The sequence below is a fragment of the Populus nigra genome, chromosome 4 (assembly GCF_951802175.1).
Source record: "Populus nigra chromosome 4, ddPopNigr1.1, whole genome shotgun sequence".
In the NCBI taxonomy this organism is placed as follows: domain Eukaryota; kingdom Viridiplantae; phylum Streptophyta; class Magnoliopsida; order Malpighiales; family Salicaceae; genus Populus; species Populus nigra.
Genome location: NC_084855.1, coordinates 11,565,095 through 11,591,384, shown reverse-complemented (window position 1 = coordinate 11,591,384; position 26,290 = coordinate 11,565,095). Strand labels below are relative to the sequence as shown.

The following is a 26,290-nucleotide window of genomic DNA, read 5'->3' as shown; positions in this document are numbered from 1 at the left end:
CAAATAAATAAATAAACCCCCCTCTCTATGTCCATTAAGCACATACAACCTCTGTTAGTGAGCTTGTGTCCATCTCTGCTCTACGCCGCTAGCCTGGTTTAAGAGGGAAAGACATGGTGGCTGATTTAAGGAGGAATCAATCTGCATGCCACTATCTGACGTCACTGAGATTGAAGGTTGCCGAAATGTTAAAGAGTCCATCAAAATCCCTTGTTTTTTTCCTATTGTCTGTACATTGTTAGGGCTTTACTTGAATGTGATATTATAGACATGTCCCCAAAAAAAATTTCTGTTTTGAGTGATTCCGGGAATGACACCTCCCGATCGTTATGTCATGCATGGCTCAATCGAAAACTAAAATGGCCGACCTCTTTTAAGAGGAGTGCAAATTTTGGTAGCTTAGTGGGCCTGTGTTTTTTTTCCGGCAACAATTTCAATGCTTGCAAAACTTCGAACGCAAATAAAAATAAAAAACAAAAAAAATCCCTCTTTAGGTGACAAAAAAAATGGAGGATTTATAATAGCATCTTAACTGATGGAGAAGGGGACAATCTAACAAAGATAACGAGAAACAAATACCTCATCAACAAAACCAAACACCCAAGTAGGCAGAAACAAAACATAGAATGTATACCACCAAGCTTAGATGATGATGTTTGGCCAGGTAGGTTGAGTTGAACATAATCATTTATACGAGAATTATGAACGCTTGTGGAAAAGCCGAAAAAATGCCACCCTACTTTAGGCATATGTGCAAATCTGTGATCCGAATTTAGTTTAGTGTAGAGCCCTCCCCAAGACAAACATTAGCAGGTCAGCTGCTATGATTGTAGAGTAAAATACGAACCAGAGATTACATTTGCTGAATTATCATTACTACTGCAAGATAGATTGTAATGGACTATGAATTGTGACTAACAAGGGTGCTGAATAATAGAGAACTAAATAGGTAAATAACCTTCGAGGTCACCCACAAGATGGCAAGAAGCTAAAAAGCTTTACACCAACACGGGGTTTATCACAAAGTTCAAATAATTATTGAGATGACATTTTTGACTTCTTGAGCAGAACAGGCTCGTGTCTTCAATTTGTCTTTGGCTTTTGTGGTGAAGGAAGCAACTGCATGGCAGAAAGAACATCCATCAGTAAAGAGCGCGCGCATCACCACCCAAAACTTCGGGGAACTTCAATTTTAAAAAACAAAATCCAAATAAAGCAAGTTCAACCCAGCAGTGCTTCATACAATGCATGCACATTTATGGTAAAACTGTCCCTGTAACTCAGACACTCAAATACTCAGATGAGCGCACTCACACATCACAGCACCCTTCTCCCTCATTTGGTTAGAACTGGTTTGATTGCCAATATCACCGCCCCTCATTATACGTCAGGGCAAGATGTTGTTTTAAAGAAAATATTTGATGTGTGCTATCAAAACAGTTTACTATGTTGAAATGATGACCAAAAAAATAATTAACTTAAAAAATGCCAATTAAATATAGTTTATGAAAAGCAAAGCAGTTTTTTTTTTTTTTTGGTTGTTCAGTAATAGCAAAATGTACTCTATAAAAACTAAAAGCATCAAATTTACACCGACACTATTTGGAGATGCAATGAGAGGAAGCAAAGGGGGTGAAGAGCCGAAATTGAATCTTGGATTGGGCAGGAGATATGCTTTAGTGGGCAATCCATAGCCAATCTAAAAAAAGTAAAGTAATATACTGATGATTTCCCGGTTCCAATGAAAACAGTGCATGAGAAGAATGGATACCTGGTAGCAAGAGATTAGAGAGGTAACAACTCCAAAAGCTCCTGTAACACGAGGAGTGACTTTCTTGGGTGCCAATTGAAGTAGCCCAACAGCAACTACAATGTCCATGGCTGATTTGACAAGGGCTAGAGACCTTTCATTTGATTTTTTAAGTTTGGCACGGTGTTGCTCATTCTGTGCTCAAAAAGGATCACCAATAAGAATGCCTTATTACATGAAAGCATTTAAACAATCAGCCTGATACGACAATGATGTACATACATGATGTTTTTCACCATCCTTAAGCTCCTTCTCTAACTTCTTCATTGACACAGAAAGCCTCCCAAGCTCCCCAACCTGATGTGGAAATGGTGGAAGATGTCATAGAAATCATCTTCAGCTTGCAAAAAGGCGCTCATTCCCTCAATTTCTAAGAGAAGAAAAGGAAGTGAAAAGCTACAAACCTCAACCAAAGTAGTACAAATTGAGGATCCCATCCAACAGAAAAGGGATATTCGGCCAATTAGGTCAACACGTTCTTTGTTCTGTAAATATCAAGACTTCTCAGGTTTCTAACTAATGCTTCTCATATAATTTCATTCTGAAACATTAAAAGATTAAAATAGAGTGGAGCATTTCATACCTTGTAAATGCCACTTCTTCCAAGCCAAACAATTTGATCAAGAAACAAGAAAGTTGACAACAGCGCATTTTTGGACTGAAATAAGCATCCAATTGTTAAAGTCACCACCATGAAGACAGTGATACTGTAACAAAAACATTTTATTAACAAATCATTCTTACCTTTCCCAATAAAACGAGAGGCAAGGGGGTCCCTTGAGAAACTGGACTAATAAGACCATGCAGGTCATTGACAAACTGCAAATGGACAAGATCAAGAAGCATATGGTAAAATTTGCCAAATCATAAAAACAAGAAGAATAGCTTTCATTCCTCTTCATAGAATGACCACACGAAACACTGCCAAATGTAGGTCCTTCAGCATTTTCATTCATTCCACTAGTTCTTTCTAGGAACAAAAATGGACAACCAATTTAAAGTACCTTTTCGGCTTCCATTTACTGAACAATGATACATGTTTTTGGTTACAGAAAGAAAGACAGGAAAAAGTTCTGCATTTCCTAGATTTGAAGGGAAATAAACAAAGCCAGATGTAATTCCACTTAATCATATCTAATGTTATATCATATAACTCTACCTTAAAAAGACGAAAAACTTTCCGAGCTAAGCTGGTTGATTTGTCAACATTTTGGGCGGTACCAGGCTGTCCATCGCTCAAGAATTTTGAACCATATTGAATTGCCCGACAAATCTTGTCCCTGGCTTCAGCCTTATTCAGATACAGAACTATAAGAGCAAGTTCTGCTCTAGTTGCATCGAGTGTACTCATCTTTTATCTTGATCAAACCTGCAAAATCAATTAATGACCTATCCTTGGAACTCAAGAAGTAATAGAGTTTAACATAATTAAACATGGACAAAGCAAACATTCCATCATGAAAAAATGAAGAGAAATGCAAAAACAAAACTCAGAAAAATCATCTCTATGGAAAGAAATTCTCGGGGTCCTTTCTTAGATTGTGCCAATGGCTGTTTATTACAAAAAAAAAATGTCCTCTAAACAATCTTTTAACAAATTCAACAAAGTAAAGCTATAATAAATTGTCTGAATCCAATAAACATAGATAAAAATCATTGCAGTTATCAGATTAGGAACACTCATTCCTTGACTATAATTTCAAAACGAAATCTTTTAAACCTAATCCGCACAATACAGAGCAATTGAGGCGTATACTCTCTTTGATATATCATAGACAAGCAACCCATGCAATCTTCTTTAGCAGCAAAAAAAAAACAATTCCAGTAGATTATCACTAGTTTCTGTCATAGTTTCTTGATGAATCACCGAACACACATAACTCTTAATGAAACAATTCTCAATTTAAAACTGACCAGCTTCCCAAACACTTAGAAATTGAAGATTCTAAGAATCTAGTGAATTCAAAGATTGTATGCCTTTGGCCTTCTTAGTATAGAGAAAAATAATAAAAAAGAAAACGGTCAATAAGAATTCAAGCCTGAAATAATGTTACTAACCTGATTAAACAAAAATATTATATCTAGCTGAGCCCATATAAAAAAAAAAAAAAGACAACAACAGTAGAAGCTAAAGAAAGAAACAATATTTGCTTTTGAACCTGACAATCAGTAATTCACATCAAGAATGCAACAAAAAGAAATCAACTTTAGAACACCCAAATAAAAGTTAAGACAGATAGCAACCTCAAAGTCATCAGCAATAAAGTTGCAATGGTTAAAATAACTAAGTAGAAACAAACATGAACATGCTCTAATAAATAAAGACCAAAGCTTGACCACAGAAAAAGCACAGATCAAGAATCAAACACGGGGTTCGCAAATTCACTATTTCTAAGGAGAAAGAGAAGAGAGAGAGAGAGAGCGTGTGTGCGTGTAATACCGAAGGGAGTGCCCAGATGGATATGGCCTCGAAATTCACAATCTCTCCTTAGCCGTCTCTCTCTACAGAAGCATTGGGACTTTGTTCTTAAAGAGATAGAATTGGCAAATGCGCAGCAACCAGTGTTTTTTAAGTTTCTATATATCAGCTAATGATAGACCATGACAAGGCCATGTTTGGTGCGCTCTCTCCCAGGACTAAAATACAAAATTAATTTGCTGGGCGCCTTTTATTCACTTCCTTGTCTCTGCATGAAATTCGAGCCATCTCTCAAATTGGTTTATCCAACATCTACGGCTCTGATCACATGTTCGTGTCATTAAGTGAATTTTTGTGTGTGAAGACCGATGAGGATGTGTGTAGATAGGCTGATTTTAGACAGTGCGGTGGCTTTGCACGCAGCCCAATATGGGAATTGCGGGGTAATGATGAAGATTGGTGGGGCCTGTGATCCGACTAAAAATAGGGAATTACGGGCTATATCCTAATTTTTTATTTATCAGAAAAAAAAAATATTTATCAATTATTTATCCAGTTCAAATACATTATTTATTATTCAATAAAAAATAAAGCATATAATTAATATATATATATATATTTAAAGCATGTATATTTTTATTAAATAACAAAATAATAAATATCATAACGTTGTTTTATATATATACATATCAATTATGTTGTATTAATAAATCTATTTTTTAAAAAATATAAATATATTTTTAAAATTAGTTTTGAATAAATTTTAAACTAAATTTAATAATATTCATCCTTTATCTATGCATTCAAATCAAATCCGGATTAATATCTATTAATTTCAACTCAAATCTTCATCTCTACTAAAATCCATGATCCCGATAAAGTTAGCCTTGAATTTTTATTTTTATTTTTATTTTATTTTGCCCTTTAGCAATAGGGTGAGCCCAAGAAGTTCCAAACTTTGTGGGCCATACATAAGCCCACTGAATCTTAGTTGGGCTGCTTTATATTATTTTGGTGACAGTGGTCGGTAGGGAGCTATTGACTCAGGTTTTTACCATATTTATATATTAAAGAAATTAAATATTTATATTCGGAGAACTACATTTTTCACATGTAATTATTTTTCTTACTGGCTTGCAAATTAAACTAGAGGTAAAGGACGATATTGTTTGGGAATGTGTTCTATGCAGTGTTTTATGAAGATTTAAATTTATTTTTATATATTATTTTAATATACTAATATAAAAAAATTTAAAAATAAAAAATATTATTTTAATATATATTTATAAAAAAAACTACCGCGCGTACTTTCACGCAATCCCGAATACATCCCATGTTAGCTGCTGCCCATTCATTTTAAACGACGGATGCTGAAGGGTAAAAAGGTACCACGGTGGTGGGGCCAAGAATCAGTGCTTCAATCTACTTTTGAAGTCTACAACCGACAACATATCTTGGTAAGGTCGTATTTATATCTTCAATTTTACAGGTGCACAGCTAACATAAATGAAGTACGGGGATTTTTTTCGAAAGGTGGGATCTTTGGCTGCGTTTATCTTCTGGGATTAGCTTGTGAATACAAATTTAAATCACAAAAAACAAAAAGGAAGGCCTTGCCATTATGCTTCTTGGACGATTGAAATGATTGAGGTTTCTTTCTGGCGCCACCGGGCCTTGACAGCAAATTTGAAGCATCAATGAGTGGTTCTGCTCATTAGTCTTTACAGCACTGTACATCAAGCACAATAGTTGGGCATTAGGGGATAACACAATCATTTCCTAACTATTGAAGACGACAATGTTTTCTTTGTGGGAATCTTTGACACCCCCAGTTGTGGGTGGCAGACCAAGAGAGATTTCAACGAAGAACCCTGAAGCTAATCAGCTGCGTTGCCTTGCAGAGGCTTAAATCACCGGTTGGAACATCTTCCATTCCTTCCACAACTAAAATATGACAGCTACAATGGTCTGCCTATGGCATGAAGATCTTTGATCTACCCAAACAAAAAGAGAAGTTGAGTAACAGAAAGAAATGGGGCCGGAAATATCATGGCTGCAGCGCTGTCTGCGTGCGAAATATGAAAGCTAGAAGAAGAATAAAAGAAGCATAACTGCATAAGAGGTTTCTTATGTATTTTTATAAATAGAACATCGATTGCATAGATTAGCACACTTTTGAGTGCTCTCAGCTTGTCATTGACTACTTTGTTTATTACAGAGAATTAAACGGTGAATACATGAAGGAAAGGGGAAGAGAACTTGTCATACAAAAGTAGATTTTCGTCTCTCTATTTCTTACCGAACAAACCTTTTAATTTCCTTCTTTCTAATCGCTCGAGTAGCTTTTTAGCGCCCGGGATGTCCATCTCAATAAGCTTCTTGAGATATCCAATCGCTCCATACGAAATCATCAACCTCTTACGTTTCTTACTCGAAGCGAGTGATGCAAGGGACGCTACAGCATATTTCTTTGCAGTGTTCTGTGGACTTGGATCGAGCAATTGCACTAGATTTGGCACACTTTTATCATCCCTTTTAACTTCTCTTCGGTTCTGGGAAAGGGATACCAAACTCGAAATTGCTTGCGCAGAAACCTCTCTAACACTGTTTGATTTAGCCTCGAGCAATTTTATAAGAAGAGGGATGCACCCAGCTTCACCCACCAATTTTTTCATATCTGCTGATGTGCAAACCCTGCAAATTGCAGATGCAGCAGCCTGTTGGGCACCCAGTGATCCAGACTTGAGCACATGAACCAAACGGGGTAGAAAACAATGAGATACCAGCATTTCCATAGAAACTGAGCTAACCAAATTCCTTAATGCCCCAACTGCAGATTCTTGGGGTAGTGGACCATCAAGATATACCAATAGACTTCGAATTCCGCCTTCTGAAATAACAGCTCTTTTCAGATTGTCATTGCTGGCAGTGAGATTCTGCAAGCATTCTGCTGCATATTCTTTTGATCCCAATAAAATCCCGCAATCTAGGAGATTGATCATTACCTTCACGATCCCTTCTTCAGCTAGATCTTGTCGAACCTCAGGGACAGCTGAGATATTCTTCAACGTGCAAGCAGCTGCAGCCTGTGAAACAGAATCACCAGTTCGACAGATCTCAATCAGTGGTCGAACACCACCATGCCCAACAATTGCCCTGGCTGTTTCTGTTGACATTGACAATCTCTGGAGAGAAATTGTAGCCTTCTCTTTGCCCACAGTGCTGCCTGACTCAACAAGCCTTATGAGAGGTGGCAGAACACCCTCTGAAACAAGCCAATTCTCACAGCTTCCAGATTCTGCAAGTGAGCAGATTGCAGTAACAGTCTTTTCTCGAATGCAAGGAGAAGTTGCTGTTAACAACTGGACTAAAGCAGCAATGTTGCTCCGCCCCATAACAGCCAAAACAGTCTTTTCATCCTCTTTCATGACCTCAACAAGTGTGTCGAGAGCTCTATGCTTCGCCTCCAAGTGCCCAATCTGAAGACGGGCAAGCAATTCCCTTGTATTGCTGTGAATAGCAGCCTCAGGTTCTGTTGATGAGCCAGCCACAGCTGAAGGCATAGTAGCCTCGCCAAGCACCCCAGTCTTGATCAAAAGTCCACAATCTCGTAAATTCAAATCCAGTTTACCAGATAAAGCATCAAGATCACTCTGCGTCCTAAGCTTACCACAAGAATTCTCACCCATACATAAGATTGCCAATTCAATTGCTTCTTTGAGTGTTTTTGACACAGCCTGCAATTGCTCCTTGCAAAGAGAGTTCTTGGAGAAGCAAGGGTGGCTTGACAAGTCCGATAAACGCGATGGGATCTGCTCCAACTTGGAAATTATCATCTTCCATCTACCAGGAAAGCCCTTAACCTCCCTGGCCTTGTCAACGGCTACAGGAACAAGCTCTTGTGCATGACATAACCAGTCTTCAACTGACTGAATATCAACCACAACTTCTTTCCCTCTATCTTCCACCATGATTTCTAATGGGTACGGATCAAATTGGCCACCAGAGCTGCAATAACTGAATTACAAAGAGAACCAAACCTTAAAGTGATGACCTGGGCATTAAGAAACGAGGAAGGAAATGATATTTGCTTAGAAAATTCAAAGGTAGTGGAGCAGTTAAAGTCATCATACATAAATTATAAACTAAGGTTACTGGTTCTTTAAAATAAACCACAAATAAAAAACAAATACGCTAACATCAAGGGCTTCGAGAATCTTGCATGATCACACAAAGCATGTTTAACTGAAAACAAGACTTGACCAACCAAATCAAAGTACCCTTTAAGATGCTCCCACAAATCATTTCCATGGCCTTTTAAGTGATCATTAAATGCCAACTAAAATTAAACCTAAAAGAATGCATATCCAGCAAAACACGAAACCGTTGTAATTTATTACGGATCGACTCGTGAAATTGAAAGAATTTTCTTTTTTAAAGACTAAAAATATTGCCGTCCTATTAAGACATAACACCATGCAAATACCAAAACACCCTTTCGAATACAATCTTGAGCTTGACAACTACTACGGGCCATCCGCACTTGTCAGAAATTTTGATTTGTTTTTTTTTTAATTAATTTTTTTATGTTTTTAAATCAGACGTTAATGTTAAAAATAAATTTTAAAAAATAAAAAAAATATTATTTTTATATATTTTTATATTACCAAACACTTCCTCCCACGTCGTGCTGAAGGGTACAATGGGAAGTGAAAGAAAAAATTTCTGAAACTTTACTTTTCAACCATGAAGAAGGTAGAACATGGGTATCAGATTTATCTTCTAAGCTTTGTTAAGGTGATCTTGATTGATATCCAATGGTCAAGATTTCATTTTTGGATAAAAAGTTGGATTCTAGGCTGTGTATTGCCATTTTTATCCCCATAAATAGAGAGCTAGCTGGTTCAGAGAATGAGAGAGAGACTTTCCTTTGAAGAGAAGTTACAAGTCTCTATCTACATTTGTAATATACATTAGGTGTATTTAAATTCTTCAAGATTGATTCAATACACCAGCCCCACTACAAGTTCGTTTTTATTTAGAAAAAAATTAAAATCAATAAATGCAAAATATATATACCTCAATTAGATTTGACCTTCCTCGACATTCAAAGACCTCCACAATTCAAAGCCCCTCCTGTCTCTACGAGAAGAAAATGATACAGTAAGAGAATGGAACCATTAATTATGTGAACTGACTGATCTTTAAAAACCAGATAAGAGAACCCAATAAGAGAGGGGGGGGGGGAGCAAAAGGGGAAAAAGATCACTTCTTTTTTCCAAATAGGATCATAAAAAGCAAAAGAAATCAACTCCAAGAACCAACCTTTACGCCTCAGGAATCAGAATTTGTCATCTCTCCAGAAAGCAACAACCAGCTGTATAGCTTGATCTTCAACTTCTCTCTCCTTTTCTCTCTCAGTTGAAACCTGAACTGCTTCTAAAGTTCAATAACTCACAACTCTTGTCTTCAAGACTCAAACTTTATCGAAACCAGAGCTGTTTCTCTCTAGATTGAAACCATAAACTCACTAGGAGGAACAACAACTTTGCCTTCAAGACTCAAACTTCGTGCAAGCTAGAATTAAGTAGTGCCTCCAGAATGAACAATTAAAACCAGTTTGATCTTCAAAAGCAAAGGAATCCCACTCTCACTCACTGAGAATGAGGAATGCCCAGAAGCTGCTTTTGTTTGAAAATTGAGAAACTGACACAAACGGTCGAAATCATTGTAAGAAAATAAAAGAAAAGGAAGAATCTAAGAAACTAGTAGGTCAAGTTTGAATGTATACACTAGCAGACACAAGAGAGCATGACAAATATACTAATACTAATAAGTAATAACAATCACATTCAAAAATCAAACTCTGTCCCTCTTTCTCTCTCTAGAACTGCTTCTCTCTCTCTCGGCTACTGGTAAATAATGTGTCAGGCCTCTCTGTGTGCTAAAAAACATTATTTTAATACGGAGTGTACTTTCACAGAGAGAAGTTTTGCAGGGGGGGTAAAATATAGTTAAGATTCTGTATTTTAAAGAATCATCACATTGATCCCTCTAGTTTTATAATATATAACTTGATCCTTCAGTCAGGTTTGCTTAAAGGAGGGACTAATCTTAGGTAATATTCTTTGCAAAACTGCTGGTGAGCACATTTGTTTCTTTGTTTTAAATTCTTTTCAAAAAACAATAAATTTTTTTATTTTGGAATTAATTTTTTATATATTTTTCATATAAGAAGCTTGAAACCAATTACATGTCAAATAAAAAAATTATGGATACCTGGTCCAACTAAGAAATATATGTATAATCTTCATGAGATATATGCTTATAATTTGAAGTTTTTCATTTATATTCCCTGCTCTAAATAAAATTGTTCTCTTTCTTTAAAGGAAAGGTGGGAATGATATATATTTCAGTAATTATTGATGAGTTTTGCGTGAAAATAATAAATTTAGTCGACAAATGAGGTGAGTTTTAGATAGAGTTTGCGGGCATTCAAATTTTTCTGTCAACCCTAAAAGGGATCATTATAAGATTGGGATTTAAACTAGTACAGCTGATTTGTTAATTTTTCAAACTACTAGATTAGAGTTTACTCTTTGTCTAGACAGAGAGGGTTAATCGTGGAGCATGATTAATGGATAATTCGGCTGTGATTGTTTCTCAAACAGGGCATTTGACTGTAGAGATGTGGGTGAAATTTGAATGTGTTTTTATTTTGGAAATATTTATATAGGCCATTGAGGAGGTGGAGTTTTTTTTTAAGAAAAAGAATTATCACATTTAAATTTTTTGAAAAATAGTACATTTAGGTGAAAATCGCTAATAATAATTGTGATTTTAAAAAAAGTCATCAGGAATAGTGGTGAATAGTAATATTTTAAAAGGTTTCTAAAATAAAGAAAAAGAGATAAAAAAAAAAGAAAAGAAAGAGAAAATGAATGAGAACCTAAAGATGCACATCAAAGCTTTAATAACAACATTATTAGTATTATATTTTTTTTCTTCTTGTGAACCATGAGTGCCTAGCGCCTGGAGTAGTACACGCGTCGTCCAAAGATAAATGAATCCCCACCTTTTGACAACACTTGTAATACACTCTAGTCATTATTGTTAACTTTTTAAGATATTATTGAATTTATCTCATCATGGTCTTTCCAATAATATTGAGAGTATTGTCATTCAAATTTTAGTGTACCTAAAGGGTTTCATTCATTCTTTTTCTTTTTTTCTAGGGGCGAGAAGATCAATGCCACGCATCTTGTTTTATTTTAAGCTCAAATGGATGGTATATAATTTGCTTTAGCTTTTTTTTTATTTAATAAATAGACAACATATTATTTATCTGAACAGGTAATATGTCATCTATTATAATAATCATCGAATACCTTTAATGATTAAAAAATTAAAATCCAGGCATATTTGATTGTTAAATCTAAATTTCAACTTATAATTTTTACTTAAAGCACTCAAAGAACATTATAGGAATCTTAATAACTCAATTTTCAAACCCTACTAAACACCTTGTAGCTAGCCTCCATACTTAAAATCAATCAAACTAAAGTAAAAACGATTTGGAGATTGTAATATATATTTCTTTTAGTATAGCATGGTTAAAATCCCAAACAACTTCTATAGAGCTCTTCTTTTCTAGAAAAACCTATTGATTCGATCTCTTTTATAGTCAAAATTTGGCCGAACAAAATCGCATTCTCTTCTCTCTCATTTTAGCAACTTTATCCCTTGCCTCTTAACTAAGAATTTGATGTCTATATATATATATATATATTCATCTTGACCCATACGTCACGATCTTTACTGGAAAAAAAAAGGTGATATATTAAGGGCAGACATGAAAGTGAAAAGGGTCGGTAATCAGGCAGTACTCGACGAATCCGATTCACAATTTTCATGCCGGGAGAGGAAGGCATGTTTCTACGATTTATTATATCTCAAGTAACAAAGGCAAATTAAGAGACATGATCACCAGTAGTCTTTAAAAAATTTAATTTTTTTATATTTTTAAATAAAAAAACATTTAAACAAACAAAGGCTATCACTGTTCTAAGACTTTTCGCAAATTTACTATCCAACTTTATTATAACCAGACACGCACAGTGCATTGACAAAGCAACATGTATAATGAGCTCAATGATGAATTTGAAGTTCAAATCTCCTGACTCAAAAGGCTTGTCAACGAGAAAAGAGGTGTACCGTTTAGTATATTCGTTTTTTTTTTTTAATATCAATTTTTAATATTTTTAAATTATTTTGATGTGTAGATTAAAAAATACTTTTTTAAAAAATAAAAAATATTTTATTTTGATATATTTTTAAGTAAAAAACACTTTAAAAAACAACTATTACCACACTCCTAACCACATCCTAGAAAGTATTATTATAACCTATAGTTACCTCAATAATTAAAAGGCAACTTTCCTTCCAATATGCTTTGTCGAGTAAAATAAATCTTCCCATCTCAGTGGCATGCATGGTAAAGTAGTCATGCCACCGATACTACTTTCCTAGTGAAGTAACATGCAAATCACAGCTACTTAATAACATCTAGCACGAATATTATTAGTTCCCTCGAGGAGCCATAATCTTAATATATATATATATATATATATATATATATATATATATATATATATATATATATATATTCTTTAAGAAATGGGCATTAGAGGAAGTCAAATGACTGTAAAAGGAACAGTGACCATTCACAACCGGCGGCAGGAGAACCGAGAGCAAGCTAGCTTTTTATTTTTGTAGAGGGGCAAGAGCGAGTGTACCAAGACGCGTGGATGCATAACTGGAGCGAAACGCTGTGCATGTCGGCTTTTTGCAACATTTTGGCTTTTTCTATGCCCACCTGCACTGCACACCATACTCACTGCTCCTTCTCACAAATCCCTTCTCTTGTCTTGTTATTAGTTTGCAAATCTCTCCGTTTACATAATTATATCCTTTTACAAAGGTTTAAGAGGGTTGGATTTCTTAATTTTGGTTGCCCCAAGTAAAATATCCTTAAAAACCATAGTTTTGCATGGTTTCTTTTTCAATCAAGAGATGGTTCTAATTTCCACATATATATATATATATATATATATATATATATATATATTAATTTCGATATATAAAAACAGGGGTTATGATAATTGAAGTGGTTATGTAATGATTAGTTGTTATTGCTAACTCCTTGACCTCACATAAGAAGCGTTTTTAATATTGAGGTCAAAACATTGTTTATTTAAATTATTTTAATATGTTGATAAAAAACTATTATATATATATATATATATATATAATGTGGAGTGTGTACAGCGGATGCATTTAAGAGAGATTCTTGGCTTTGCTTCTCTTGACTTGCCAAATGCTTTAAAAGGTTTTACACGAAAAAACAAAGGGAGCGACGACATGAATAAGTCTAATCGTTGATGCTTTGGACAGATAAATTCCTTCATACAAATGCAAGGAAACGGCATTAAGCAGTTAAAAAAGTATCATGACCAATTAAAAACCTACCACCAAAAAAGAAGAAGAAGAAGAAGAAGAAGGAATCTGGGAAGGTTTGACTTCCAAGTTTGGTAGAATTGTATACAAATCAAGGTGGAACTTTGGCTGACAAGGTCTGACCCAAATCGACAAAAACCAATTCCTGCAAGTTGCCACCAGAAACCTAATCTATCATTTCCACAATCACCACAAGAAAGATAGGCAATTTCACTCACGAAAACAAAAACACATGCAAGCTCACTCATTCAAATATTTGCATGCACGCAAAAAGATGTCCACCAAAACCCATAATGACATTTTGTAATCCTCACTGTTGTCATTGAACAAAGGCCCAATGATTTCAGTGTCAATTGCCTAAACAAATGATTTCTCGACTCGAAAGTAGAAACTGTTCTTCTCCAAGAAAAGGGATGGAATGACAACAACAATGGTACACAATTACAGTTACAATTACAGGCAATAGCTCTCCAACTTCTATTCAACATTCTAAGTCCCAGCTTTATTTGCACTCATCCAGAATCGCACTAGGACCAAGAATGTGACTTGAGAAAGATCGCACCAAAATCTCTACGAAATTATTAAATATGAAACATCACAAACCATGTCAAAACACAAGAAGCCTCTAGAGCTAACCAAATCAACAGCATATCAATGTCAAAATCACTGTCTTAAAAAAGAAAGAAAGTAGCTGATACAAAATGCACATCACGGAGGAGCCCAGCTACCTGAATTGACTAGTCAAAAGATAGAAAAGGACGTCCACAAACAGACTATCAAACCTTCTGCTTTTTCTCAAGAGCGTGACCTTTCCCGAGATGGCGGGGAACGGCTGCATTGTAAATAATATGGTCAAAATGCTTGTAAACACGGCATATTCACATCATGGTACAGCATTGAAAAATTAGAAAATGAGCACAAAGCAAAAATAACTGAGAATTGCTAGTAGAGGATAATATGAACCTGCGGTATCTTTCATTTTCAGGACCTTCAGCTTTATCATAAGTATGATTTCCTCTTTGAGGTCTGGCATTTGTATTCTGTCCATGGCCGTAGTCTGGGCTACCCCTATCTCTACGATATGGACTTGGGGATCGTTCGCGATTATAATTTCTGTCAGGAGATCTGTCACGGCCTCTTCTCTCAGGACTGTACCCGTTCCTTCTTTCATCATCATCTCGAGCAGCATATTCCACTGAAATGACCCGGTCCATCAACTTGCTGCAACACAATATCAAAATAGAAAGCACTAAAATAAGCACAAGTTTTTGAAAAAAACTTTCGAAAGTGGCAAAAGTGAAAATGCCAATGGGAGTTTGGAAACACTTATCAATGAAAACCTTTCATATGGTCACTTAATGGGTTTCTTTGGACTGTCTCACACATTGAACAATAAGTTATTTCACTGAAGCATATTAAACTTGGTTAGATTATTTTGTTTTAACCAAGAAAGCAAAACCACTAACACAGCAACTTAATCACATCTGTTATTGATAATTACTAAGACAAAGTTTGAATGAGGCTACTAAATGAGACAGCAAGCAGCTAGAAAATTTATCAAGAAAAAATCAACCTCATATTAGTTGCTTCCAATGCCTTAGTAGCATCTTCCTGTAACTCATACTGAACGAATGCAAAATTCCTCCTAATCCTTGTGCTCAATATTTTTCCATAAGGATCAAAGTGCCTCTCCAGATCCCTAGTTCGGGTATGAATTGGATCAAAATTAATGACAAACAAAGTTTTTGATGGAGTCATATTAGCTGATGATCTTCTTGAACCAGCAGGCTTACTGTCACGTTCTTGCTGCAATACACAATTTTGGTTGATTTGATTAATTATAGAAAAAAAACATACAACAATGTATATATGAAGTGAATACATTTTTCCCATTTAACACTGAAACCAATCCTTGAGAAAGTAAAGAAAAACAAACAGAAGCAATTGCGAGAGTTGCGCACACAAGAAGAGAGGGTCAAGAGAGGGAGAAAGGGGATAAGAGGATTAACCAAAATTTCATGAATATGCTAAATGTCAAGTTATGCCTGGCGTTCTTATATTCTTTGGAGGCCAGAACACAGAGATTTTAAACAACACATACTTGCAAATTTAAATATGAAGGTCACGTTTTTAATACACATATAGATACAGTTTCTGTGCGAACACATATATGCATACCTATGTATGGAGCCAATATAAACCATGACGCGAGATAAAAGAGATTTAAAGCTAAAGAAGAGAGAAAAGAATAAGCTACGAAGAAGAAGCCAAAGAAAGAGAAGAAAAGGTTGAAGAAGATAAGAATGGGGGTTGAAAAGTCTACAACTTTGCAATTTTTATTCAATTCATCAAAACTGTCAAACATTTAGAAAAAAAATAGAATATAAATCCTAACTAGAACAACTAATTAAGCTTATAACCCACTAAATAAAATACCCAACAATTATCAAATCAAGCCCAACAAATAAAATCTAATTAATAAACTCTACTAAAAGTTCAAATAAATAAAATCAAATCAAATCATAAGCTAAAGCCCATTCTCTCAACGGTTTGGGCTACCCTCAATCATCTATGATCATACGAATGCGTGAACAGTGTTTTGGGTCCTTTGTCCCCACCACACCAAGATATGGAATGCAAAAATACTATGAAACAAATAGACTCCAAGGCTCACACACCTTAAGTAACTACCAAACCTACCTTAGTCCACTCAACACGTAGACGACGTCCTTTTCTCCCAAATTCTGTTTGGTCAAGCCTACGGATGGCATCCTCAGCATCTCTTTCATCCTCCATATAGACAAAAGCAAATCCTACAAAACCAGAGTGTCAAGTGACCAGGAAAAAACAGTTACAACCCAGAAGAAAGATCATCTTGAGTCAAGCATCCTTTAATGTAGACATTATACACCATGAGAAAATCCCAACAAAATTTAGTTTTTTAAAAATAGATCCAAAAGAAGACCTGTTGGGAGGTAATATGACGCCTGTCATTGGCTTTGAGATCATCATGATTTCTATGCTGAATGATTCCAAAATCAGAACATTGACCAAAACTCATGAGGAAATTAAGGCAATGGTGTCTCAGGGAATGAAGGAAGATAGTTCCATGGTGGATCAGGTTGGTTCTTGTGGAAAAAAGACAAGAAGAAGATGATGCTTGAAAACATGCCACAAAAAGAAATGCAGAGGAGCATATCCATCCAAGAAGAGCATGGACATTCCAAGTAATCCTGCGTCAAAGAAATCTTTGAGTATATTGGGTTCACATGCTGAAGAAAAAAGTGTTGCTTTCAGCCAATACGAAAACTAATATGCATCCAAAAATAATTATTTCCAAAGAACAAATTGACCCTTATGACACCAGTTCAAGACCTTTCCCTAACAGCTATGGGAAGAGTGAATGGCATGAAAAAAAAAAAAAAAAAGGGGAAAATCTCATTTTCAAGTGCATTCAAACTAAAATTTTCTTGGTGCCAAAGTGCCAACTACATGTTCAACCTAGAATTCACAGTTGTAGCTCACATCTTTTAGACTATTTATACAAGGAAAATAAGCACTAAATTCCCAACAGGACATCAACATGATGGCACATAAGCTCTACCATAATTGTCCTGCCATCTCCAATTGCAGCAAAGCAGCGGGCTAATTAGTGTGCCACACTCATAGTGGTTGCTATGGTTTAAAGGGCTCGTGATAAACACAGAATATGACATAGGTTGATCTACAAAAACTCAAAACACTAACATGTCCCAGCTCCGTCTTCCAATCACAGTCTCAGAAATCCAAATGCTCTGGAGATCTTTCCATTTGGCCTGGACAGGAATCTGTCTAGAAATAGGAAGCAAACCATGTTGCCCAATGCCTCACGTGGCCAGTTGAAAGGATCATTGCGCCTTACATCCTCTGTAGCAACTTTGCGATGTCCAGAGTAGGAAACACAGGTAAATCCTTTTGCCCTAGTTTCTGAATTTGCAAAGTTCAATGACTCATGTGGGTAGGCGAGAGGATCATCACGCCTTACAAAGACTTTATTCCATCATCAAGAAAAGTAAATGACATACCAAACAACATCCAGCAAAATGTACCAGTTACTTTATTTTTTGATCTATTCTCAGGCAGCAACATTATACTAAAAATACAAAATAAAATTGACTAACCAGACTTCATATCCACCCTATCAATCCTCCCATATCTTCTAAAAAGACGCTCTACATCAGACTGGCGCGCGTCGTAATCAAGATTGCCGCAAAATATAGCCCTCATTCTCCCCGGCAATTCGAGCAAAGCTTATCGTCCAAGGCCAAAAAGAAATTAATAAATAGAAATATAGAGACAGGCAAAGAAAACTGGAGTAAAGAAACGCAGCAAGAGAGTACCTGGTTGTCTTTGTGAGGCAGAAACTCAGAAGAGAAACCCTAGGATAGGCAGCGTAACTGGACGAACTGCAAATCAGAAATTGAAGATAGGCAGAATAGACACTAGACAGCCAGAAAGACAGGATGCTCAAGGGAACAAAATGGTAACAATACGACAGCGTTTTCGTGGAAATATGGCGTAATTTTCTTTTGTTTTGAAACTCAAAAGTTTCTTTCTTTCTCCTAAAAAAGAGAAGAGGTCATTGTCTGTCCCAGAGGCTGTCTGGCCGCGTGTTTTTGTAAAAAAGTTTTTTTTTTAATTAGCTAATTTCAAAATTAAATTTAAAAAAGATAAAATTATTTTAATATATTTTTAAATAAAAATATTTTAAAAAATATAAATCACTACGCAAACCTCAAATAAATAAAAAATGACTGCCCCGTGGATCTAATATTTTCGGCATTGAGATTTTCCTATGCTCATCTTCTCGGTAATCTTATAATTGGCGTTCTTGGATGTCAAAACCCAATAGAATAGAAGTAATTCAAATAAAGGTATTGTTTGGGAGTAAATTCTAACATGTGTTTTCTTGTTAAAATTTAATTTTTTTATTTTTTAATTAATATTTATAATAGTTTTTTATTATTTTGATTTGCTGATATCAAAATCAATTTTAAAAAAATTAAAAATAACATTTTAATATTTTTCTAAATAAAAAATATTTTAAAAAACAATTTTTACTATACTCTCAAAATACTTTTTTTTTTTTTCTGAAATACCTTTTTTTTTTTTGAGATTTGCTACAATGATCGAGAAATATAACAATAAATAATGGAACCGCATTTGCTAATTCTATTAATGTATGCGTGATCTTGGTGAGGCAATATATATATATATATATGTATATATATATATATATATATATATATATATATATATATATATATATATATTATTCACGTGGGGTGTCCGGGCTAGCTTGCGCGCACCACGACTATTCCTCACGGTTCACTGGACATCCTGTAAGCCCAAGGGCAGGTTAGGCACCACGGGGGTGACAGACGTACACATAGAGGGTCGAACCCGGGACGAGGACGGAACAAGTCACACGATTGACCACAACAGCTAGACCCTCAAGTGCAATATATATATATATATATATATATATATATATATATATATATATATATATATATATATATATATATTATTGTTGGTTGAGCTAGCTAGAATGCATTTAATTACAAGTCCAGACTAGTATATGATAGAGCTTGTAGTCTTACAATTCAATTGCCGGCGACGGATCTTGTGGAGGTTCTCTTTTCTTTTATGAATAAAATCGATTTGAACTTCATCCATCATGTTCATGGACATATCCGAAAATCTTAGCTCCCCATGTGCTCGGTCGGAAAATCCCACATTCCATGCACCTGCGAAGCAAGGCTCTAGTTTCTAAAATAAATATTGATATTTTAGAACTCCCACCTAGAAGACTCGATCGATTGGATACTTGGACCAATCAGCACACCAAGCACCAATCATGTAGCCCCAGGTGCATCATCCTTGAGTCAAACATATTGTGGGAAAAAACCATACGTCTGGTGATCACACGTCCTCTCTCTCAAGGTTCATCCTATGATCATAATCAATATATAATATAGAGCTCGCAAAATCTAAAACTCATGGAGCTTTTACGGAGGTCCGTTGCCATATATAGGGAGCTTATGTTTGAAAGTAATATTCAAAACTGCAGCAAATTGATCGCTTTAATTACCTCTTAATTATTTGGATACAGTACCCAAAGCATCACAAGGAAAAGCTAGCAGGCAGGCAATTGTTGTTTCCGCATTCATTCTTTAAGGGGATGCTAATTAAACTATACTAGCCCACCTGCTTAGTTATAACATATAGAAGATATACATGCGCATGCATGCTTCAGAATCCTGGCAACAGACAGACTGTGAAACAAACAAAGCACACTCTCAACAGTGATGTATAAAAAAACAGAGGTCTGACGTATTCTAAACTTCATACCGTATAACTGACACAGGATTTGTTTTCTGAATTCAACTTCCCTTTTTTTTTAAAAAAAAAAAACAGACAGAATAATGAACTTCCTCTTTATTATTTAAATGTATTCATGTAGTTCATGTTATATATAATATTTATCTATTTGTTACCCTTAATTAAAACAACGAGTAGAATCAAAACATGACACTTCAAATATCTAGGTAGTGGCACAGTGGTAAGAGTTTGAGACCAAGAGGTTTGCTCCTTCTGTGGTCTCAGGTTCGAACCCTGTGGTTGCTCATATGATGACCACTGGAGGCTTACATGGTCGTTAACTTCAGGATCCGTGAGATTAGTCGAGATGCGCGCAAGCTGGCTCGGACACCCACGTTAAACTAAAAAAAAAAAAACATGACACTTCTAACCATTTAGGTGGTGGCCTAGTGGTAAGAGTTTGGGACTAAGAGGTTTGCTTTCTCTGTGGTCTCAGATTTGAACCTTGTGGTTACTCATATGATGACCATTGGAGACTTACATGGTCGTTAACTTCAAGGCCCGTGGGATTAGTCGAGGTGCGCGCAAGCTGGCTCGAACAACCACATTAAACCCAAAAAAAAAAACATGACACTCCTTATATAAAATAATTTAATGATTTCAAGTCTAAAGATCATTTACATAACCGTCATGTGAGTCTTTTCATAAACACAGGTGATTTCTTCATATAAAATTCTCATGTACATTTCATTCTACAAGCTCCTTCATATTCATTAATAAAATATATATTTGATGAATATTAAAAATAAATAAGTTTTTATTAATAAAATAAATATATTTACACAAACAAAATTAACATCCCATATAACCAACCATTGATTATAGAACATTTTCGCTAGCATCTTCATCACATTCCATGAACGACGCAGTTACCATCCGACTTCCATTTTTCCATATGCCATTAGTTCTCACCATGAAATGCAGAGCCACTGAAGGAAGGAGACGCACAAAAGGATGGAGGCCCACTAAAGGTTGGAGGAACGACAACAGAAGAAGAAACCTTGAACCTCTTACTCCTTGAACACTCTCCACAACAAGTACTGGCATCTGGGCTATCAATCCAACCCATCATTTGATCAGCATTAACAGCGATGACTTCTCTAATATCAGATCCATCTGAATCAAGCCCATGTTGTCTGAATCCAATCCATCCATTGCTACAATCTGAAACACTAGATGTTTCCCAGGAACAAGAAGGCTCATGACCTGATACATGGGGCACAATGATGCTTGGCTGCACAACTTTCTGAATGTTCTTCGTATCCACCGGGTTTTGGTATTGGTAGCTCCTACAGTGGAATATATTAGCAAAAGTAAAGTGGTCACTCACTCTATTTTTTGTTGACTTATTCTCTGTCGTCCTAGCCATGATACCCTGTAGATTCTTGCTCAATCTAGCCTTCAACGAAGAGAAGCTAAGACTGTGCCTCCCATCAGACTCTGGCATGTTGAACCCACCATTAGAAGGGGACGATCCAGACTGGTTTAAGCTAGGATTAACCGAAGCAAAATTGGTTCTGGCATTCCCCCCCCGTAGGGCACGAGCAGCTTCATCATAGGCTCTAGCTGCCGCTTCAGGCGAATCATACGTTCCTAACCATAACCTTACACGTTGAGATGAATCCTTTATTTCAGCTACCCATCTTCCGGATGGCCTTTGCCTGACTCCAACAAATCTCCTAGCTGTAGGGCCTTTGGTTGCTTGTGCCTTGCTTGTGTTCGCAGTAGTAGAGTTTTTCAGTGTTTCAGGCTCTGCCATTAACAGCAAATTATAACAAGTTTAAACAGGCTAAACTTATCTGAGCCGTGATTAGGTCTTTTTTAGGACTGCATATATATGTTGCAGGTGGAAAGTGCATAGAGGGTATTAGCCCACAATTAGGTAGTGATTAGCACCATGTATATAAAGGTGGCTTTATATGGCTCCAATAAGTTTGTGAGTGTAGGCAGTTACCCATCTCAATTATTTGTTTTTTTTTTTTTTTGCATTAGATTTTAGCTCTAATCAGTACTTTGCAGAGTGATTCAAGCAGTGGCTTAAGCTTAATGACATGGCTGGTTACTAATTCTTTAGAAAAACAGGTCAATCCATGTTTTTTAAAAAATTTAATTTTTTTTATTAAAAAATAATTTTTTTTATATGTTTTAGATCATTTTGATGCGTTGATTTCAAATATAATTTTTTTTAAATAAAAAAATTTATTTTAATACATTTCAACATAAAAAATACTTTAAAAAATAATTACAACCGCACTCTCAAACAATTATTTCATCTCATACAATTAATCATGCGCTAATTTTAATTAATCAGTGCTTATCACTGAAAAGAAACAATAATTTAATATTTCAATTATTAACCTCTTATTTGTTTCATATATAGAAGTCATCCTCGTGGGGTCATGATTGGGCTGTCCACATTTGGGGGATTGTAAAATAGAATTATATCCCGGTTAGTAAGAATATAAATGAGTATAAACTTTTATTCTCAGTTAAAAAAATAAGTATAAGAATTATATTTACAATGAAAATTAAATATAATCTTATGTTCATGAAAGAGGTCATAATAAAAATAATGAATGAAAATATATATTTTAAATGATATGTCATTTTTATTCGTTATATATATAAACTACTTGTCGTCGCTATCATTGATGATGGTAGTAACATTTTTCTCTTATAAATATATTATTATTATAATTATTTTTACACCACCATTTTTCTATCATCATGGCCGTCGCCGTTACTCTTTCTACCTTCACCGCTACTTATCTTTCATTGTCTCCTATTGTGATTGTGATGATTACATTAATTTTTAAAATATATTATTATTATTACTATAATATTCACATTTTATGATTATAGGTATAGTTTTGAAATCTGGCTGGTTTTGTGGGTTAATCGGGGGTTGGAATTAAGCCGGATTAAAGAAAAAATAGAAAAAATAATGACCCGGTATGATATGGTAAAATCCAATTAAAAACTCGGTTGTAACCAATTAACTTTTGTTTTTTTTACTAAAATGACACCGTTTTGAAATCTTTTTAAAATAGAAATTGACCTGGCCGATCCAGTGACTCAGTCAAACTCGAGTTTTGGACCGGGCTAACCACCAGGCCGAGTTTAAAAACTATGATTATAGGAAATGACTTTGATAATATTAACACTGATTTTTTTAAAAAATTATACCTTTTATTCCTGGAAAAAAAAATATATCTAATCATACACGACAAAAAATATATTGTATCTTTGAAGTATGTACACATATTTTTTAAAGAGAGTCTTACCACGTCTTTCTTATTTCTTTCAATGTTTAAAAAGACCCAGGTGTACAGCGGACTACTGCCATGCACCTGGGTTGCTCCTTCTTCTTCTTTTTTTACTTTTTAGTCCTTTCATGGTTATTTATTTTCATCCCTTGACATTTTTTTCATTCAATTCCATCCTTTCATGCTATGTTAACATAATTTTAAACCTCGTACTAGCATTATACGCGGTGTGCATTACAGTAATACTATGTTTTGCAAAATTTGATTTGGATTTATCAATTTAAAACTATTGAAATAACATGGATTAAATTTGACGTGAGAATGCGCAACTTAATCCTTGCATCCTTGCATTTATCAAGCTAAAAACCCAACAAACGGTCAAAGAATACAAAATCAAATCAAATAAAAAAAGTTCTCAGCTTTAATATGTTTTTCAGGTAATATTAAAGTTAAAAACAATCATCACCAAATTCTTCTTATTTAATAAAATATTTTGATATAAAAATTAACTTTTTAAGTATTCATAATTTATGTTAACGGATGACTTTTTGTTTTCTTGTTGAAATTCGATGACTTTCTCTTATTTTTTTTAAATACAGGGACTATAAATTAAAAAAATTAAATTTTTGGATTAAAATTAAATTTTAAAAAATCATAAAGATTGTGAAGGTTGAGAAGAGAAAGTATGAGGATAAAAATGAATTTTGTAATTAAAGTATAGATTGGTAATGAAATTTCTTCTTGTTTATACTTTGATGTTCTATATCTTAATTTGTTCCCAACAAAAAAAAAATTGTATATATTTCACATAATGGTTTTTCAACAATAAACTCATTGATTTTATCCCATTAATATTTCAATTCCATCGCCATCTGAACTTTGAAGACCTAGAACTTAAGAAGCAAACTAGGGGCTTAATCAAGGACAAGAAGCCGAGCCAAGTGGCTTAATGATGCAGCAAAAGGTACAGAGAGAAGCCGACAGAGAAAAGGCGGTCTAATTTGTCAGCTTGTAAATCAAGACCGGATTTGGAACGTTGGATCCCCAATTTTTAAAATCCGGCGGGAAGTTAGTTTATCTAATTAAAATACCGTTGGAATTTAGCGCTTGGAAATAGAATGAACCGTGGGTCCCATATCTTCGTCTTATCTTCTGATCTTATTCCACGCCAGCTTGTCCCATTCTAATTATACTTAACATCGCTTGATTCCTAATTAATTTTCTTTTTTTGCCTTAGTGGGGGTTGGGAAACAGAAGTTTTTGTCCTTAATGACCAACGCGTGGCCCTTGGATTGGGACTACAGTCGTCACCATCGTCTACAGGGGTGGCTGCAGATTCCCAAAACCTCCATTCCTCCCGGTGTGGAAGGGGGGGAGTTGTCACCTTGTGATTGGATTTTCTCCATGAGACACACGTGTCATGTACGATAATCATGTGGCTTCACCCCATTGGCCAGTGGGGCCCATTTCATTACTAGGGTTCATACTAAGGTTAAAATTAACCACAGGTTCAGAAATGGTTCGTGCACAAATAGGCAACCTGTCTCGCAGCTAGTTGGATGACTCCACAATTCCAAGTTCTAACACCTTGTCCATGACTTTTATGCTGAGCACTAAGTAAATCTTCATTATGGGGGCTCGATGATAAAAAAAAAGACTGAAAAAATAAGGTGAAAATAATAATTTATAGACTAATGGTTGAGGTTAGAATTGTTTTTGCAATGGGATTATTTTGAAAATTTAAAATTAACCGGGGACAAGATGGATATTTTATGTTGTAATAGAACCATAGATTTACATCACTACCATTGAAAATAATAAATTGTTAAGTTGTCATTGGGTTTTTATTTTTATTTTTATATAAGATGTGCATGGTAAAATAATGTATTTACCCTTTATAATAATAATAATAAAAAAAACAAACCTAACAATTATAGCGTTTTCATATTTTTCATTTGATAAGCTCATTTAAAAGACGTAACTGCCCTAGTTTAATTGGTAAGATGATATTTTTATGGTTTTTTTTATTAATTAGTTGGTGTGAAGAAATTTAGTCCTTTAATACATTACAAGCTTTTTAAAAAAAAAATATGTTGATGCGTGTCAATCAAATGTCAGTTGTTTTGTTAATTTTAGATGACACGCGGCTGATTCTTGTGACTAAAATAGTTGTTTTAGGGTGATATTCAATTAGTCTTGATGTTTCATCCATCATCTAGCAGTGTGTGAATATAAAAGATTTCCGGTTTGACGCCGATAATTCTTTTTTTCCCTTCTCTCTTTCTTGGTATTTGTGTTGCCTTGTAATTTTTCAAATTAACCCCTAAACTTCTCTTGCTTTTTTATTTAGTGCATGTTCTTTTGGTTATTATTTGTTTTATTTGAATTAATTTATGAGATTAAAATTTTATCTTGATTGTGTATTCAATCAATTTCTTATTTTGTCAAATTTGATCCTCATTCTTTTAATTTCTATTTATATATTTTGAGAAATTTTGAGAATTGATTTTTTTTGTGATTTCACCCTCCACCACTTTCTTTCTTCTATTATATTTCACCCTTATTCTTTTTTAAGATTAATATTTTTTTATTTAATTTTATCATTGAACATTTAATTGGTCTGGATTTGAGATTCTTGGTTAAGCTAGTGTTTAGGATTTCAGAGATTGGAAGTTTTAGAAATAACCTAGTTTTAAGGGGTTCACCTAGGATTACTTTGGTGTTTTTGTCATTTTTTAAGTTAATATTTTTTTTAATTTTATTCTTTAACATTTATTTAAATGAAGATTGAACTCTTTTTTTTTTTTTGCTTTTTACATCTTTTGTTTTATTTTTTTTTCATTTAATTGATTATAC

At 34.7% G+C, this 26,290-nt stretch overlaps 4 protein-coding genes across 7 annotated transcripts; all 4 read right to left on the bottom strand.

Moving 5' to 3' along the window:
- Positions 1-858: 858 nt before the first annotated feature.
- LOC133691982 (peroxisomal membrane protein 11D-like) lies at positions 859-4,440 on the bottom strand. The gene is made up of 8 exons (XM_062112618.1): positions 4,251-4,440; positions 2,970-3,179; positions 2,555-2,629; positions 2,394-2,468; positions 2,215-2,295; positions 2,033-2,107; positions 1,772-1,945; positions 859-1,119 (listed from the first exon to the last, which is right to left on the bottom strand). The coding sequence occupies exons 2-8, from the start codon at positions 3,159-3,161 to the stop codon at positions 1,084-1,086; spliced, it is 708 nt and encodes a 235-aa protein (XP_061968602.1). The 5' UTR covers positions 3,162-3,179; positions 4,251-4,440; the 3' UTR covers positions 859-1,083.
- A 1,901-nt stretch (positions 4,441-6,341) lies between these two features.
- Positions 6,342-10,145, bottom strand: LOC133692890 (protein CELLULOSE SYNTHASE INTERACTIVE 3-like). 3 transcript variants are annotated; one of them, XM_062114059.1, is made up of 3 exons: positions 9,555-10,145; positions 9,309-9,371; positions 6,342-8,283 (listed from the first exon to the last, which is right to left on the bottom strand). In XM_062114059.1, the coding sequence occupies exon 3, from the start codon at positions 8,198-8,200 to the stop codon at positions 6,518-6,520; it is 1,683 nt and encodes a 560-aa protein (XP_061970043.1). In that variant the 5' UTR covers positions 8,201-8,283; positions 9,309-9,371; positions 9,555-10,145; the 3' UTR covers positions 6,342-6,517. The 3 variants fall into 3 exon arrangements, with proteins under 3 accessions (XP_061970043.1, XP_061970042.1, XP_061970044.1); XM_062114058.1 differs by having other exon boundaries at positions 6,342-8,246; XM_062114060.1 differs by lacking the exons at positions 9,309-9,371; positions 9,555-10,145 and adding an exon at positions 8,510-8,730 and having other exon boundaries at positions 6,342-8,246.
- Positions 10,146-14,020: 3,875 nt separating this feature from the next.
- LOC133691153 (serine/arginine-rich splicing factor RS41-like) lies at positions 14,021-18,347 on the bottom strand. Of its 2 annotated transcripts, none has more exons than XM_062111518.1 (6): positions 18,125-18,347; positions 17,906-18,034; positions 16,446-16,558; positions 15,319-15,551; positions 14,709-14,966; positions 14,021-14,577 (listed from the first exon to the last, which is right to left on the bottom strand). In XM_062111518.1, the coding sequence occupies exons 2-6, from the start codon at positions 18,009-18,011 to the stop codon at positions 14,541-14,543; spliced, it is 747 nt and encodes a 248-aa protein (XP_061967502.1). In that variant the 5' UTR covers positions 18,012-18,034; positions 18,125-18,347; the 3' UTR covers positions 14,021-14,540. The 2 variants fall into 2 exon arrangements, with proteins under 2 accessions (XP_061967502.1, XP_061967503.1); XM_062111519.1 differs by lacking the exon at positions 18,125-18,347 and adding an exon at positions 16,711-16,978 and having other exon boundaries at positions 17,906-18,036.
- Positions 18,348-21,069: 2,722 nt separating this feature from the next.
- Positions 21,070-21,927, bottom strand: LOC133690774 (ethylene-responsive transcription factor RAP2-12-like). The gene has a single exon (XM_062111039.1). The coding sequence runs from the start codon at positions 21,925-21,927 to the stop codon at positions 21,070-21,072; it is 858 nt and encodes a 285-aa protein (XP_061967023.1).
- Positions 21,928-26,290: the final 4,363 nt, after the last annotated feature.